The sequence below is a fragment of the Octopus sinensis genome, linkage group LG1, assembly GCF_006345805.1.
Source record: "Octopus sinensis linkage group LG1, ASM634580v1, whole genome shotgun sequence".
NCBI classification, from domain to species: domain Eukaryota; kingdom Metazoa; phylum Mollusca; class Cephalopoda; order Octopoda; family Octopodidae; genus Octopus; species Octopus sinensis.
Genome location: NC_042997.1, coordinates 96934159 through 96951439, shown reverse-complemented (window position 1 = coordinate 96951439; position 17281 = coordinate 96934159). Strand labels below are relative to the sequence as shown.

The 17281-nt window shown below is 33.2% G+C and overlaps 1 protein-coding gene across 1 annotated transcript in view; it reads left to right on the top strand.

Annotated features, from left to right (window-relative positions):
- LOC115214406 (dipeptidase 1) overlaps positions 1-8890 on the top strand; it is a 159152-nt gene extending 150262 nt beyond the window's left edge. The window contains exon 10 of the mRNA XM_029783605.2: positions 8535-8890. Within this exon, the coding sequence (XP_029639465.1) occupies positions 8535-8624 (90 nt within the window). The 3' untranslated portion in view covers positions 8625-8890. The remainder of the gene's footprint in view (positions 1-8534) is intronic.
- Positions 8891-17281: the final 8391 nt, after the last annotated feature.

Genomic DNA, 17281 nt, shown 5'->3' with positions numbered 1-17281 from the left:
AGAGTACAGCCGCTTAGCACAGATTGAGATTGATCTATGATGTTCCTGTACACTGAATCTCTAGCTTACTTCCGCTGATTACAGCAGTGCTTGGAAGTAACGTGTGTAGTGTGTGTACGTCGCATTGACCATGACAAAGAATGTTGAAAAGAGAATCTCAATCAAATGTTGCCATAAGCTTGGCGATACCTGTTCAGAGACCTACGCAAAGTTTTCAAAAAGGTTTTTTATCATTTTCGACACAATCAGTGAGATCTAGTGCAACTGAAACCCGAGTGTCTTTTTGGTCAGCTAAAAGCAGTTTTAGCACAAACTTGGCCGAAACGCGTCTCATACTGAAATCTTCAGTGATAATGGACTGAAGCGAACCGTAACTAATTTGTATATCTTCTGATAACTCACGGATGGTAAATCGATGATTTTTTCCTCACTGCAGCATGCAGTTCTGCGATGTTTTTCTCAGTTCTGCTGATTGCGGGTCTTCCAGAACGTTCGTCAATATCGACATTTTTTCGGCCATCTTGGAAACGTTTGAAACACTCCTACACTTTTGTGCAGCTCATACACTTCTCTCCATAGACTTTCTGCAACATTGCGCAAGCCACTATGCAGGTATCGTCATGACAACTTTCTCTGTCATGATCAATACAACGATCACATGCTACACAACTTCCTTCCAGGCACTGCTGTAAGCAAAGGGAGTAAGCTAGAACGTTAAAGTTTAATGCACGTGCACAGCAGAGTTAACGGTCGATCTGTGCTAAGCGCTTTACTCTGCGTGTTTAGCTTCGTTACTATGGTAACAGTTCGGATACTTATTGATCAGACCCAGTATGTATGTATATATATGTGTGTATATATATATGTATATATGTATATATATGTATATATATATATATATATATATATAATATATATATATATATAGATATATATGTACATTATATATATGCACATATATATATATGTATAATATATATATATTACATATATATATGTATGTATAAATATGTGTATGTGTTTGTGTTTTTGTGTCTGTGTTTGCTTCCAATACCTCTTGACAAGCGGTGTTGGTGTGTTTACTTCTCCATAACATCACTAAAATAAGTGCCAGGCTTGGGTAAACGAATACCGGCGTCGATCCACTCTTTCAATGTGGTGCTCCAGCATAGCCGCAGTATAACGACTAAAGCAGGTTGAGAAGTAAAGGATACAGACACACAACACTCTCTCTCTCTCTCTCTCTCTCTCTCTCTCTCTCTCACTCACACACACACAAACACAAAGCACTTAGAGATGTGCATCTATGTGTGAACGTATATATGTATGCCTTTATGTACGTATTCATCTATCAATCAATCAATCAATCTATCTATCTATCTATCTATCTATCTATCTATCTATCTATCTATCTATCTATCTATCTATCCATCTATCTATCTATACTTGTGCTTTCTTACACTTACCTGCATATATACAATGTCTGAAGTTTCATTCTGTAAACGTTGCAAAGTGTGTCGGCACGTGTGCCTTTCTGAGTGTGTGCATATTTTGTTGCATATTTGAGGCTCTTCTTACATTAATTTTCATAGTTTCAGCTTTAGCCATAGTAGCATTATTTTGTCAGACTTTAATCTTGTCTAAATCCATTCTTTGTCGCTTTGATTAAGCTATTTTAAATTTAATGGGAAAACATCGATTTTCTTGAATGAATAAAAAATAAAGATGTAATTTTATTTTCTACTCTTACACAAATGACTTAATAATCTATAAATTCTTTTCTCTTTTCCTTCCTTTATGTATTTTGAAAATCTTGATTTGTTTTCATTTCTCTGTTATTAAGTTTCACTTATCTTCAATACCCTCTGTTTTTGCTATAATACGAAGAATCGTTAGCCGAAATAAATAGCTATTTTGTAAGATAAAATATCCGAAGATTAATATATCTGTCTGTCTATCTGTATGTATGCATATATGTATGTATGCATGTATGTATGTATGTATGTATGTATGTATGTATGTAGTATTATGTATGTATTTGTATATATTTATGTTGTATATATATATATATATATAATCTATATATATATATATATATATAATATATATATCTAGTGTGTCTCTTTGACGGTCTGAATTTCCCTCCCTCCTCTCTCTGTCTTTCTTTCTGTCTAGAGAGAGAGAGAGAGAGAGTGAAAATGAATTAAAAGATGGATAGCAGTTGCTAATGGCACCAAATCATTTATAAAAGATACACACATACACCCATACACCCCCATAATATATATGTGTGTGTGTATATGTATATATATATATATATACGTACATATTCATATGTGTATAAGAATTAAGGCAAAAACTCAAATTAGGCAATCATACTCATAAATTCGACTTACAATACGTATACATATAGTAATACATATCGACACATGAATATTTTTTAAAATATTTATAAAATACAAATATATATATATAAATATACATATAAAAAAACTCATGTGGGATACGTATGGAAAGATGAGAAAAAGAGAAGTGATAAAATTTGGGATCTTTTAATTGAAACTCTTAAACGCTCTTAATTTTAGTACAATTTTTTTCATCAGTTCTTTCACACTTCCTTCCATACGTATACTAAATGGGTTTTATTTACATGGTCGTTTTATTATATATTATATATATATATATATAATATATATATATATATATATATATATTTATTATTTTATAAATATGTTAGAAAATATTCATATGTCGATATGTATTAATATATGTATACGCATTTTAAGGCAAATTTATAACTATGAGTATGATAGCCTAATTTGAGTTCTTACCTTGAGTCTCGGGTCGACCCGAGCGCTTCTTAAGCAGTTCCATATGTTTCGTAAGAAAGAACAATAATATGTATGTATGTATATATATATATTGTTATATTTCGGAATGGTCATATTGCCAGTTTAGCCAATAAAAACACACGCACTATATATTTGGTGTTATTTTGCTTCAGTGTTATTTATTTTTTACATTAATCTTAATATATGATATAACATAACATAACAAATTAAAAACAAATTCAAGCCAACAATTTGTTCCGACTTATATTAGTTGATTTATAAGAAATTCCTATCTATGTATACAAGCCTATTCTGGGCCTTCGTTCAAAAAGACAGACGAAATTCCATGTAAAGGACTGCCAAATTGCAAATACTGATGCGGTCACAGGAGTGTGACGAAAGAACTCTGGCCGAAATAAGATTAAGATTAATGTAAAAAATAAATAACACTGAAGCAAAATAACACCAAATATATTGTGTGTGTGTTTTTATTGGCTAAACTGGCAATATGACCATTCCGAAATATAACAATATCTGTTTCAACACACGACTTCACATAAAAAATCTTGCACAATAAATATTTAAATGTATATATATATATATATAATTATATATATATATGTATATATAAAGCAAACGAAGAAAAAACAATTCCTTCAAAGGGATGTAAAACATCCAATTCATTGGTACAGCAGTTGAATACCACAGAAAACGGTGTATAAAATACAAAATACAAATATTAAAGGAAATAGAGAAATACAATTGACAAACTAACAATTTATTTACGTTAGAATATAATTTAGTATATTATAAAAATATGATATAACATAACATAACAAATAAAAAGAAATTAAAAAAAAATAATAATAATAATAATAATAATAATAATAATAATAATAATAATAATAATAATAATAATAATAATAATGATAATAACAATATATATAAATATATGTATATATATATATATATATATATATATAATATATATATATCTTGTTGGATTTCAACACACGATTTCACATAAAAAATCTTGCACAACAAATATATATATATATATATATATATATATATATATATATATATATATATATATATATATATATATATATATATAAAGTATAAGAGTTTTACTTAGTTTTAGAGATGGAAATAATTTATATTAATGCAATATTTTTATTCTATAGATTTATATGCCTTTACACGTTCAAAGAACTTATTGTTAGTGTATCGACTACATATTTATATGTGCTACAAGAATATTCAAATACGGATGAATAATAAAATATATACTGTCATTATTTGTTACTGATATAAACATTATTCTAAGTATCTAACAAGTATAAAGTCCCAATTTACGTAGTTTATCAGAGGAAAATCCCTCGTAAATAAAATAAACAAAAACATAGAGTTACAATAATTGTAAACTATATTATTTCTTAGATAATGAGAAAAACAACCTATAAATAAAGAATATATCATAATTTTACTAAGATTTTCAGAAGGAACAAAACTAGAGTACGGCAATAGTTATATTATGCTATCATTTATTTTATGTATACAAACTCGAATGTACACCATATTATAAAATAACAAAATAGGTACCATAAAGGGTACATATATGTACGATTATTTAAAAAGATATAATTATATATAATAATTGTTATTTTATTTATTTGTATTTATATAACCATTATTCCTAGTACAAATTACTAAATTACTTAGTTTATTAGAAGAAGAAATATCTCTGCAAATCAGAGCTTAAATATACATAAATTAAGTACCTACAGAAAAATAGATGGAATTACGTACATGGAATATACAAGTTTTTGATCCCAATATAGCATCATTTGAAATTATTCATCTATTATTATTATTATTATTACCATTAACTAATAAATTCGATGTATACATTTATAAATGTATAATTATTTAGTATAACGAAGGTAGTGTACTTGAAATTTCTTATTAAAATTTAACTACGAATATAATGATATATTTTACAGTCAATACAAATAACGACACAGAAATTGTGTCATTGCCAACAGGAAACGGTGTTTCTTAGGACTAAATAGCAGTAGCATTTTTCCCTTTCATGGGACTGTCACATTAAGTTGACAATATACCATCACTTTATCTTGCCGCTACTGTATAAATCGCTCTGAGAGATTTGGAAACATTAGTACTTAATACGAAATATAAAGAAATCCACATTAATATTCTATTCAAAATGACAAACCTTTAATTACAATACAAGAAATTTACAAACTATTCAGTATAAAAGCAAAGATGTATCTTGCCTAAAACAATGAAGATTTAGTTAGATTAAAAATATTATAATAATGAATAAATTGGCCTCAATGCAATTACATTAAGTAATACTATCACATTATAAATTATGGGAGATTTATTGGTACATTCTTCACTTCATTTATTCATTATGTAACACGTGTGTACAAATTAAATGCACACACACAGACACACGCAGACACATATATATACACACATACAACTATACACAGATACAGACACCTATACATACATAAAGATATAAACATATATACACAGACATACATGTGCACATGCACACATACATGCACACACACACACATATATATATTGTTCTAATTTTTATATTCTTATATAAACATTCTTCCTAGTACAGAATGCTAAATTACTTTATAAGAGAAAAAATATCCTCTGCAATCAAGAAAATATACGAAATAAAAAAAGCGATTACCTGTGTATTAATTAGTTTCACTTGTTAATAATTTACGTATATGAATACATAAACATCTACAAGATCATCAGCATAGTCTGTCGTTTACGAAACACAATTTCTAGAACTAGATACAGGGCGCACGACCGAAATTCAGCATTGTATAAAGTTCCACAATTATATTTATGTGTATCTTCTCCGTGGAAAATGGCGATTTTGACGTCTATATCCAGCATACAGGCAGTCCACTTTTAGTGGTCAATCCTCTAAATTTTGTATATATATATGTGTATGTATGTATGTATGTATATATATATGTATATATATGTATGTATTTATGTGAATGTGCCTTTATGTCTGTGTTTGCACCTCGCCCACTATTGTTGGACAACCGATGTTGTGTGTTTCCTTCCCTGTAATTAGTACTTAGCAAAACTGGCCGTTAGAATAAGTATAAGGCTTTCTTCTACAAAAAACAAAACAAAAAAAACCCACTGGATCTCCGTCAGGAATTCTGTAGTGTTCGTTGAATTTATAATGAATGAGGGAATCTTTATTCAATACAAGGATCGTTTCGACACATCCTGCCTCTGTTCCTTACGGGTGGGGTATTGCACAGCTGGTTGTGTTGCATCCATCAATGTAGGCTGCGTCTCGTCAGGTGTCCTCGTTTAAATACGATACTTCGTTATATATTCTTTTATTCTTTTATTCTTTTACTTGTATCAAACTTTTGACCTCGGCTATGGTGGAGCACCGCTTTTAGTTGAACAATTCGAACTCAGGACTTATTCTTTGTAAATCTAGTACTTTTTCTATCGGTCTCTTTTGCCGGAGAGACGTAAATGCACCAACCTCAGTTGTCAAGGGATGGTGGCGGGGAGTGGAACAAACAACTCTCTCTCTCTATCTATCTATATCTATATATATACACGACGGGCTTCTTTCAGTTTCCGCATACCAAATCCACTCACAAGTCTTTGGTCGGCCCGAGTCTATAGTAGAAGATACTTGTCCCAGGTGCCACGCAGTAGGACTGAACCCAGAACCTTGTGGTTGGGAAGCAAGCTTCTTACCACACAGTCATGCCTACTAAGTTTCGTTCGGCATGTTGTGGCGGCCCGTGGGATGTCGGCTGTGCTGACAGAGGATGGAAACAATTCCGGGGTTATCACCGTTAGAGGGATCTAGCTGTAGTTCACAGTGAATACCTAGCATAAGGTAATGTAATAAAAGATTGAGAATAAAACATGACAAAGGATACGAATTATAACATAAAATGAAGAAGGATAGGTATACACATGTTGCCATGAACACATATATAGACGTACACCCCCCACTCGATCGCGCCTTTAAGGAGATGTCTGTGAATATGGTCATAAACAACCAATATAGTCATATTAGAGGCAGATAAATGAACTGTATCTTGTCTCCCTATTGCGCAGCCAGTCAAGAGTCGGTTACAGATAACTGGGCCGGCGTATTTAGCGGCGGTTTGGCACACGCACACCCAGATGTACAAGTATTTATATATATACATAGGCACATACTCATATATGTAGACTGAATGATCAGACTGCCTTTAAATTGGGAGACTTATTCTTAATTTTTAATAATCATCTCGTTTCTTTTTTTTTTTTTTAACTTTTAGAGTGTCTCAACAATTGCTGCGAGGAATTTTCTCTTGTTTACTAGCTAAGAGGCAAATTTCTATAGATTAATTGCTTGCAATGTTCGGCATTCACTGTTTCAGGGTTTTTAATTAATTACTATAATCCATATACTTCGCATCTTTTAAATATACATACATACATACATACATACATAGAAACCGGCTCTTTCTCTATTGGCAAGAAATCTTGAAATAAAGCTGAATAATGACACACACACGCACACATTTATGTATGTGAGTGTGTACATATATCTATATATATACATACCTATATATATATGTATATATATATATATATATATATATATTTATATATATATGTGTGTGTGTGTGTGTATGTGGGTGTGCGTGCATATATTTATGCATGTAGGTATATATATATGAGTGTGAATATGAGTGTATACACACGCACATGTATACATAAATATGTTTGCCACTATTTTAAAGACTAATGGACCCCATGTTATAATTTCATGAAATTATTTGAATTATTAAATGTATATTTTGCTTTGTTTGCCTTGGAGTAATACATCTCTTATGTCGAATGTGGGTAATATATGTTCTTAATGTCACCTATAAAAATCTATTTTATGAACGCCGATATATATGTATTATATATATATATATATATATATATATATATATATATTATATATATATACATGAAGGCAAATATATTATTTTGATATATTCTGATATATCATTATATATATATTGAGAAAAAAGTCGTCAGAACTTTTGAAAATAAATTATTTTTATTTCTTCATAATTATTAGCGCTTTCTAGAACTTGTCAATAGCAATTTTGTGAATGTACAAACAGCTTGTTCATTTGTATAAAACATGTTTTTGGGGGATTTTTGTTTAGAAAACATTGTTTTCGTTTTTTTGGGTGGGTTTCAAGGTGCATGGCTGGGTGGTTAGATCGTCGGACTCACAATCACCACGAGTTAGTGAGTTTAATTCTAAGACCGGACTGTGTATTGTGTTCTTGAGCAAGACTTTATTTTACACGCTGCTCCAGTTCACTCAACAATAGAAATGAGTTGTGACATCACCGGTGCCAAGCTATGTCGGCCTTTGCCTTTCCGTTGGATAACATCGGTGGGGTGAAGCGGGGTAGCATGGTATGCATGGGTGACTGCTGGTCTTCCATAAACAACTTTGCCCGGATTTGTGCCTCGGAGGGGAACTTTCTAGATGCAAACTGATGGTCATTCATGACCGAAGGGGGTCAATGCATACATAGAATGCGTGCATTCATACACACACATATAATCCAATGTACGTTTATTATTATTTTGTTTTTCCAGGTACGTGACAACATGAAAGACGAGGCTCCAAGTGAGGCCAGGATTCCTGATTCTGAGCGAGGAAATTCATCTTGCTACAAGAAGTTTTAATAATACTCCAGATTTTTGTTTAAACTACGTCAGCAATTGTTAAAGATAATAATTTTAAAGTCTAATTCATATTTTGATATATAGTTATAACAATTATAAATTGCAGCCACGTCCAATAATGAAAATTACAAATTAACTCTTCATTAAGATTTCGTCACTTCTTAGTAATACGTAATCGTTAACTATAAGATAAAAGGCAAATATTTGAAGTAAAACAGATATTTAACCATTTATACTTCATCGAATAAACTTATCGGTACATTAAATCGTATTCCAATGAATCCAATCTTGAATCATAATAACTGGAAAATGAACTTTAATAAAATATTCTTCCCAATTTTTAATAGCTAGCAGGGAAATGGCGATTCTCATGATCTTTACTATAAACCCCTCTCTGTCTCTCTCGGTCTTTCTCTCACTCCTAATCTACCTTCTTGTCTGTCTGTCTGTCTGTCTGTCTGTCTGTTTGTCTGTCTGTCTGTCTATCTATCTATCTATCTATCTATCTATCTATCTATCTATCTATCTACACACAGATATTATTATATGATGTATATATATGAATATATATTGTATATATATATATATATATATAGATATATATATATATATATATATATATATATATATATGTACATATGTATGTATATATTTATACATATGTATATGTATAGATGTATAACAGATTGTATATACATGCATATATAAATACATATACTGATATAGATATATTATATTGTTTATGTATATGTATGTACATATAACATTATGTATGTATGGTTGCAATATATATATATATATATATATATATATATATATATATGCGTATATATATGCGTATATATATATATGTATATATACATATATATATGTATATATATATATGTATATATATTATATATATATATATATCTATATATATATATATATATATAATATATATATATTATATATATATATATGTATATACAAACTTGATTCATGCCAAGTGAAGCCATTATACAAATTGGAATCGATACATGGTGTGTAAAAATGTAAAACATATTCATTTTATTAAACACCTGCATAATGTTATTAAAAATCTTTATTGTTGCAATTTCACTTTACCCTTTCTTTGTTGTGCAATGTATGTTAGATGTAGTTGTATTAAGACTTTATCATTGATTTCGGTTCTTACTCTGTAAATATATACCAAAATTAAGATTGAATAAAGATTAAAATAGGCATATGGTAAGTAGTACGAACTAAGTTTAAGGCAGACCGTTGGTAGGTTTTCCAACTTCAACGACTCCAGCTATGTATAGTGGCTTAATGTTTATATTGCCATACTAATTTGGCGGTCAGCTAACGCAGTGACAATAATGTGTTAATGCTGTGGTTATGTTTATATGTAATTCTAAATTTCTGTTAATCAATCCGCATGGGTGTTAGCGACTCCATCAATTCCTAGGGACATCAGAAGAAGGAATTTTTATTCCGAAATATCATATCAGACTATGGATAATTAAATTACAACAGTTATTTTGGTCCATTGTTTGTATTATAGTGCATTGTTGTGTCATTCAAAACATTTTATTCTTTATTAACAAATAAAGTTCATAGAAGGTCATAACTTTTTCAAAATTTGTTAGTGTCTTCATAATTCTTTTTGGATAATTGGAAAGATTGACCGAAAAGATAACCATCATACGCCGGCTCACCTTGCTTTGTCGGTACACTAACAAGGTAAGTACTATAATTAAACTAGCGTATAATTATGGCAGAATCTTAAAGAGTAGACGAACCTATATGCACATACAAGTAATCCCACTGCTATTCATGCATAAAGAAACTTCCCACCCGCATATTCACGTTTATATCGGCCGTACAAGAGTATAATTGCACATAGGCATGTTCCTCCGCACAGGGAAAAGTTATTGGATCGAGAGGCAACGGTCGAAGGGTGAAGGTATTTACACAAAGCATTATTATGGCGGCAAGCTGGCAGAAACGTTAGCACGCCGGGCGAAATGCGTAGCCGTATTTCGTCTGTCGTTACGTTCCGAGTTCAAATTCCGCCGAGGTCGACTTTGCCTTTCATCCTTCCGGGGTCGGTAAATTAAGTACCAGTTACGCACTGGGGTTGATGTAATCGACTTAATCCGTTTGTCTGTCCTTGTTTGTCCCCTCTGTGTTTAGCCCCTTGTGGATAGTAAAGAAATATATTTACACAAAGCATTCATACGTACATTGATGCTGCAGAATCATATAGACTGAAGGCAGCGAGCTAGGAGAAACGTTAGTTCGCCGGGCGAAATGTTTAGCGGTATTTCGTCTGCAGCTACATTCTGAGTTCAAATTCCGCCGAGGTCGACTTTGCTTTTCATCCTTTCGGGGTCGATTAAATAAGTACCAGTTACGCACTGGGGTCGATATAATCGACTTAATCCGTTTGTCTCTCCTTGTTTGACCTCTCTGCATTTAGCCCCTTGTGAGTTGTAAAGAAATAGGTATTTCGTCTGCCGCTACGTTCTGAGTTTAAATTCCGCCGAAGTCGACTTTGCTTTCATCCTTTCGGGGTCGATAAATAAAGTACCAGTTGCGTACAGGGTCGAATAATTGACTGGCCCCCTCCCCCGAAGTTTGGGCCTTGTACCTAGAGTAGAAAAGAATCATAGATTCACAGACACACTTATTAATACACAGACACACATACACACACTACCCGCGCACACAGAAGCGAACACATACGTTTTCATATACACATACTTAGATAAAACCTGCCAGACATAACAAATATGTAGATGTTTATACTCTCATGCATTCATACGCGCAACTCGTACACGTCCTCACATGCACTCACCCACATGTGTGTACAGGTTAGCATAGAGAACTTATGTCTTATTCAACACATTCCCGTTCATGAAGAAATGAAAGAGGTTTATGTAAATGTAGGCTCACATAACTATACATATATGTTGTACATATAATTCGATCATCTGGAAGTATTGACCCAAAGCAAAGCTACTTAAGATTGTAGGTGGCCTTCGTAATTATTATGAAATATTTATTCCTTATAGAAGTTAAATCTGATTGAGTTTTAGTTTTACCCTTATTACGAAATGCAATGAAAATGCAAACGAAGTCATGTTCAAGATTTTGATCCAGTTATCCTTATAAGAGCGGTGCATAGTATAGGCCTCTACATTCTTGATTAATGTAACTTAATATAAAAAAGTTAAATGCATCAAGAATAAAATACTTTCTATTTAGAGAATGCAAGCCAAGTTAGTTGATATTTCTGGGTAATTGTCTCAAGAAAATACCCTACCTCTCATCGTTACTCTCAAGTTATGTATAATATTTACTTCCACACGTGCAAAATAGAGATGTACATATGCGAGGAGTTATATTAAAAAAAAATCTGCTTGGCAGTCTCATCCGAATCAGTGTCAGATAAAAATACTTACTTCTTTACTACCCACAAGGGCTAAACACTGAGAGGACAAACAAGGACAGACAAACGGATTAAGTCGATTATATCGACCACAGTGAGTAACGGTACTTATTTGATCGAGCCCGAAAGGATGAAAGGCAAAGTCGACCTCGGCGGAATTTGAACTCAGAATGTAGCTGCAGACGAAATACCGCTAAGCATTTCGCCCGGCGAGCTAACGTTTCTCCGTAGCGGCAGACAAAATACCTATTTCTTTACTACCCACAAGGGGTCAAACACAGAGGAGACAAACAAGGACAGACAAACGGATTAAGTCGATTATATCGACCCCAGTGCGTAAGTGGTACTTATTTAATCGACTCCGAAAGGATGAAAGGCAAAGTCGACCTTGACGGAATTTGAACTCAGAACGTAGCGGCAGACAAAATACCGCTAAGCATTTCGCGCGGCGTGCTAACGTTTCTGCCAGCTCACCACCTTTCAGATAAAGATACCACTACGAAACTAACGCTAACGATGCTTTGTTAATATATGACACAAACGATATTGTAAATCAAATCTAATAATCTAATAATTAGTGAATAAAGTAATAAGAAGCAATGAATTTATACCCATCGCAGTTGCTCAAGAATAATTGAAGTTTAGAGTGGAAAGAGGATTCCTATGTAGAATGTAATTTGTATATACTGTGATATGAAACACATTTTATACTTCGAGCCCCCAGCAATATTCGAATAATTAGTGGTTATTCGTATCCACACTACACCCGGTGCCTTATCCATTTAATTTTTCATCTTCCTAAGTCCATAACTCCTAATTTTAATTAGGATGTATGTGTAATGTTACTCAGGTGCCTGTATCACTTCCTTTACGCTCATCTTGATTACTCTTTAATACTATTTTTGGTTGTTAATCGCAATATAATTTTATGAATATGTATCGATATGTGCAATATGTACATGCATTATACATACACACGCACACACACAAACCCCTCCATACACACACATGAATGTACCTTTGTGAACAAAGAGCAAAGAAAGGTGGAAAACGTTTATAATACTGAAACAGAAATATGTTATAAATTTTTCAATAAAATTTGATTATATTCAGACTGAAATTTTTAGTTTTGATTGCATTGCTAAGACTAAGCTTTTTTTAAAACTTAAATTGTCTGTAAGGGGACAATCTATAAGAAACATTAATATACGTGTCTTACGCAAAGCAAAGAATATTTTGTTAGGACTTTGTAACTCACCTATTTTAAGGGAGATTCTCAGTAGATTGTATGTATGTATATATGTATAGTAAAACGTTGGCTCACTAAAAGGCAACAGAAAGTAAATTTGGCACTTTTAATAAATATTGTCACATTTATCTCTTAAAACCTCTTGAAAACTGCCCCTCACCGCTTGATGCACTACTTTGTTACTTTGCTCCAAATGTGTTTTCCTTAGTTTTGTAACGTTTCTTGCAATGTTTTCAGCACTCTGATGTAGTTCCGTCTCTTATTTGTTTTTTGGTTAATAAGAAAGTCTCATTTTCTCGTTAACTTCCGAACAAAACAAGACACGAAATCACCCAAACGTAGTACTTATCAATAAAATCACATATATACACACATATACAAACAAGATTTTAAAACGGTTTGCCTTGATTAAACAAAATTCAAATTCAGCTTAAAAAAAAATAATCGTTCCCGTGTACCTGTGTCTATACAGCACAACACCGAGAAATGTAGAAAGCATGACCGCACACGCTAAAATATTTTTCTTGAAAATTTTTATAAAAACAACTAAACAAAATCAAAGAAGCAGAGTCCCCAATAAAGTGAGAAAATATAAGTCAACCAACCGACACATGTAAAACCAGAACAATACACAGACACAAACAAGCGAATACAAATAAAAACACCCTTCCACACACGCTGATACACATTAACGATTACACAAACTGTATGAATTCTCACCTGAAAACTGCAGCAATCTGAAACATGAATCCCGAATTAAGCATTCAATTTGAAGGAACCGTAAACTCTATAATGTTCATTTTGTACTCATTTTCATTAGTTTGTTACAAAGCATTGTACGTTAATTTGCATTCTGATATACATGAGTGTATAAGAAATTTATACATGGAGAGAAGACCACTGTGTGGACTTCTTATATGCTTTTTACGTGGCTTAGGGTCTGACTGCTCTTTTCAGCATGTAGGAAGTCCACATAGTGGTCTTCTCTCGGTGTATAAATTTTTATACACTCATATATATTATAAAAATATTTATGCCTTCTGACATTTTTTACGAATGCTGACCACTGGTATAAATTATTATTTTTAATAATTTTTATCTTTGTATTTATATATTTAAATATTTCATTTCTTGGGTCAGTTAATTCACGGTTGAATTTATTCACTGCTGTACTATTCTGGCTCGGTATGTTGGCTGAGGACATTCGATTTAAATTCTTGATGTATAAAGATGGGACTAAATACGCACGGGTTTACTTTGTGTTTTCGGTACGCATTTGAGTTTCATAATTATATATTTTCCAGCGACTCTACTGACGAGCTACAGATGGTTAATTCATCGATTAATTAACTGAGTAATTAATTTATTTATTTACTAATTAATGGTGAAAATCCGAGGTACATTGTTATCTAAAATTTTTATTCACTCAGGTGTCCTGCTCGCTTACAATCAATGTGCCATAAATAAGAATGCTTTTTTTGTAACTTGGAATCTAACTACACTTTTCAGCATGTAAGATGTCCACATAGTGGTCTTCTGCTCCGTGTATAAATTTCTATGTCTTCTGACGTTCTTTTACACATGCTGACCACCGTCCGCCCATCTATCTATCTATCTATCTATCTATCTATCTATCTATCTATCTATCTATCTATCTATCTATCTATCTATCTATCTATCTATCTATCTACCTATCTACCTATCTATCTATCTATCTATCTATCTATCTATCTATCTATCTATCTATCTATCTAATACATACACCATCACCGCCACCAAAGACTTCAACTCTGCCGTCAACACCAACACTACTACTACAACTTCTGCTACTACAACTACCACATCTGCTACTACCACCACCACCACCACCACCACCACCACCACCAACAGGAGTAAGAAAAGAACAAAAACAAACGTAAACAAAGCAGGGAGATACACAACTCACGAAAACCTTTTGAACACTAGCACAAACAACACCAACAACAACACCACAAAAACATATGCAGCAACGATGCTCACAGCCATAAACACGAGAAATAGAGATTTGATGGAATACATCAACACAAAAGCAAACTTAACACACGCAGACATGAAAACAAGCAACAACCCATACACAACACCACCAGAACGCATTAAAATATTGCACATCACACAAAGCCTGTACCATGCACTAAAATCCATATACCCCGATGCGGTTTGAAGATGCCAGAATTACTCTTCTAAAAAACTGTCGAGGAAAACCGAAGGAGGAGACACAAAAACATTCAAACGTTAAGTGACTCTCTGTGCCTTTCGTTAGTGTTTTAAAACACACACCTCATTAGGATTATAGATCAAGATTGGTTGTGTGAATGCGCGTGGCTTGAGGTCATCTTGGAAACAAGAGTGCCTCTTAAATGACATAGTCATACGAGTTAGAAATTACAACCATAAGTGAGAGCAGACTCCATAATACACGGGCCCTAAAGGCCATGTTTGGCGGACAGTTTAGCATTTATTTTTCTCGCTGTCTGCCGAAATGGGCGGTAGTGGTAGGGCGGTACATTTTCGCCTGGATCTCGAAGAAAAGACAATATTCGTAGACCCGGAGAGTAGACTGGTTGTTCTAGATGTCGACGGCAGCAATGGGTGTGCTTATCGACTCATAACAGTCTACACACCGCCTTTAATAGGTCGGTCGGATTTCTTTCGACGTCTAGAAGTATTACTAGGAACGTCTCGCCCTTTACTTTTAGTGGGGGATTGGAACGCCAGCTTGGACACGTATCTAGACTACGTGAGCAGAGATAGTAATAGGAGGGGTTGCAAGTGCCTCAAAGACCTACGCTTTCAAATAGGGAGTTATTCAGTCACCCTGTATATATATATATATATATATTATATATATATATATTATATATTATTGGTGATTGAAGAAATGGAGCTGAACGCAGATTGAACAGAAATCGTTTTATTTCATTCTACACGTGTTTCGAAAGGCACAAATTACCAAAATCCGATTGAATAATGGGACCCATATTGTGTCTTTCTCTTCAGGAAGAAAAAAGGAAATCCGTTGGAAAAACAAAAACAGAACAGAGGCAGAGCAAAAAACAAATCGAACTGTGCTCCTAAGAGCCCATGGCGAAACTGTTTATCAGTGTATGTTGAGAACCGGTGGCTGAAGAATTCAACAGGTCAGGCATCGGTCAAACATGTGGGTGAGGGTGTATAGATGTTCTTTGTGACCGAGAATAAAGTTCTGACTATTTAAAGAATATTGGATGTTTATAAGGGGCGAGAAAAAATCTACTTAGAGACGTGTGTGTGTGTATACTGTTCTATATATGTGTGTGTTGGCGTAGGGGTAGAAAACATTTTTGTGTACGTGTGTGCGTTTGATCGTTCGGCTGTCAGTGGCTACTGCCGTGATAACCGTTGGGTGGCAGAAAGAAAAAATAAAGAAATTATATATATATATTTTTTATGTTTTATGTGTGTGTGTGTGTTCATCTAAGCCTACCTTGACAAGGAAAACCCCCGCTGTGAAAAACAAGCCCCGTTTGTCTTACAGAGTAATTTCCCTTGCAGTGGTTATTGTAGATATCTTAAAATCTATTTCAGAATTGTTACCAAGGGCTATGGGTGCCGGTCTTATTTATAAACGCTATTTAAAGGCCAGATAAGTGTACACTTATCTGGCCTTTAAATAGCGTTATAAATAAGACCGGCACCCATAGCCCTTGGTAACAAATTCTGAAATAGATTTTAAGATATCTACAACTAACCACTGCAAGGGAAATTACTCCTGTAAGACAAACGGGGCTTGTTTTTCACAGCGGGGGGTTTCCTTGTCAAGGTAGGCTTAGATGAACACACACACACACACATAAAACATAAAAAAATATATATATAATTTCTTTATTTTTTTCTTTCTGCCACCCAACGGTTATCACGGCGGCAGTAGCCACTGACAGCCGAACGATCAAACGC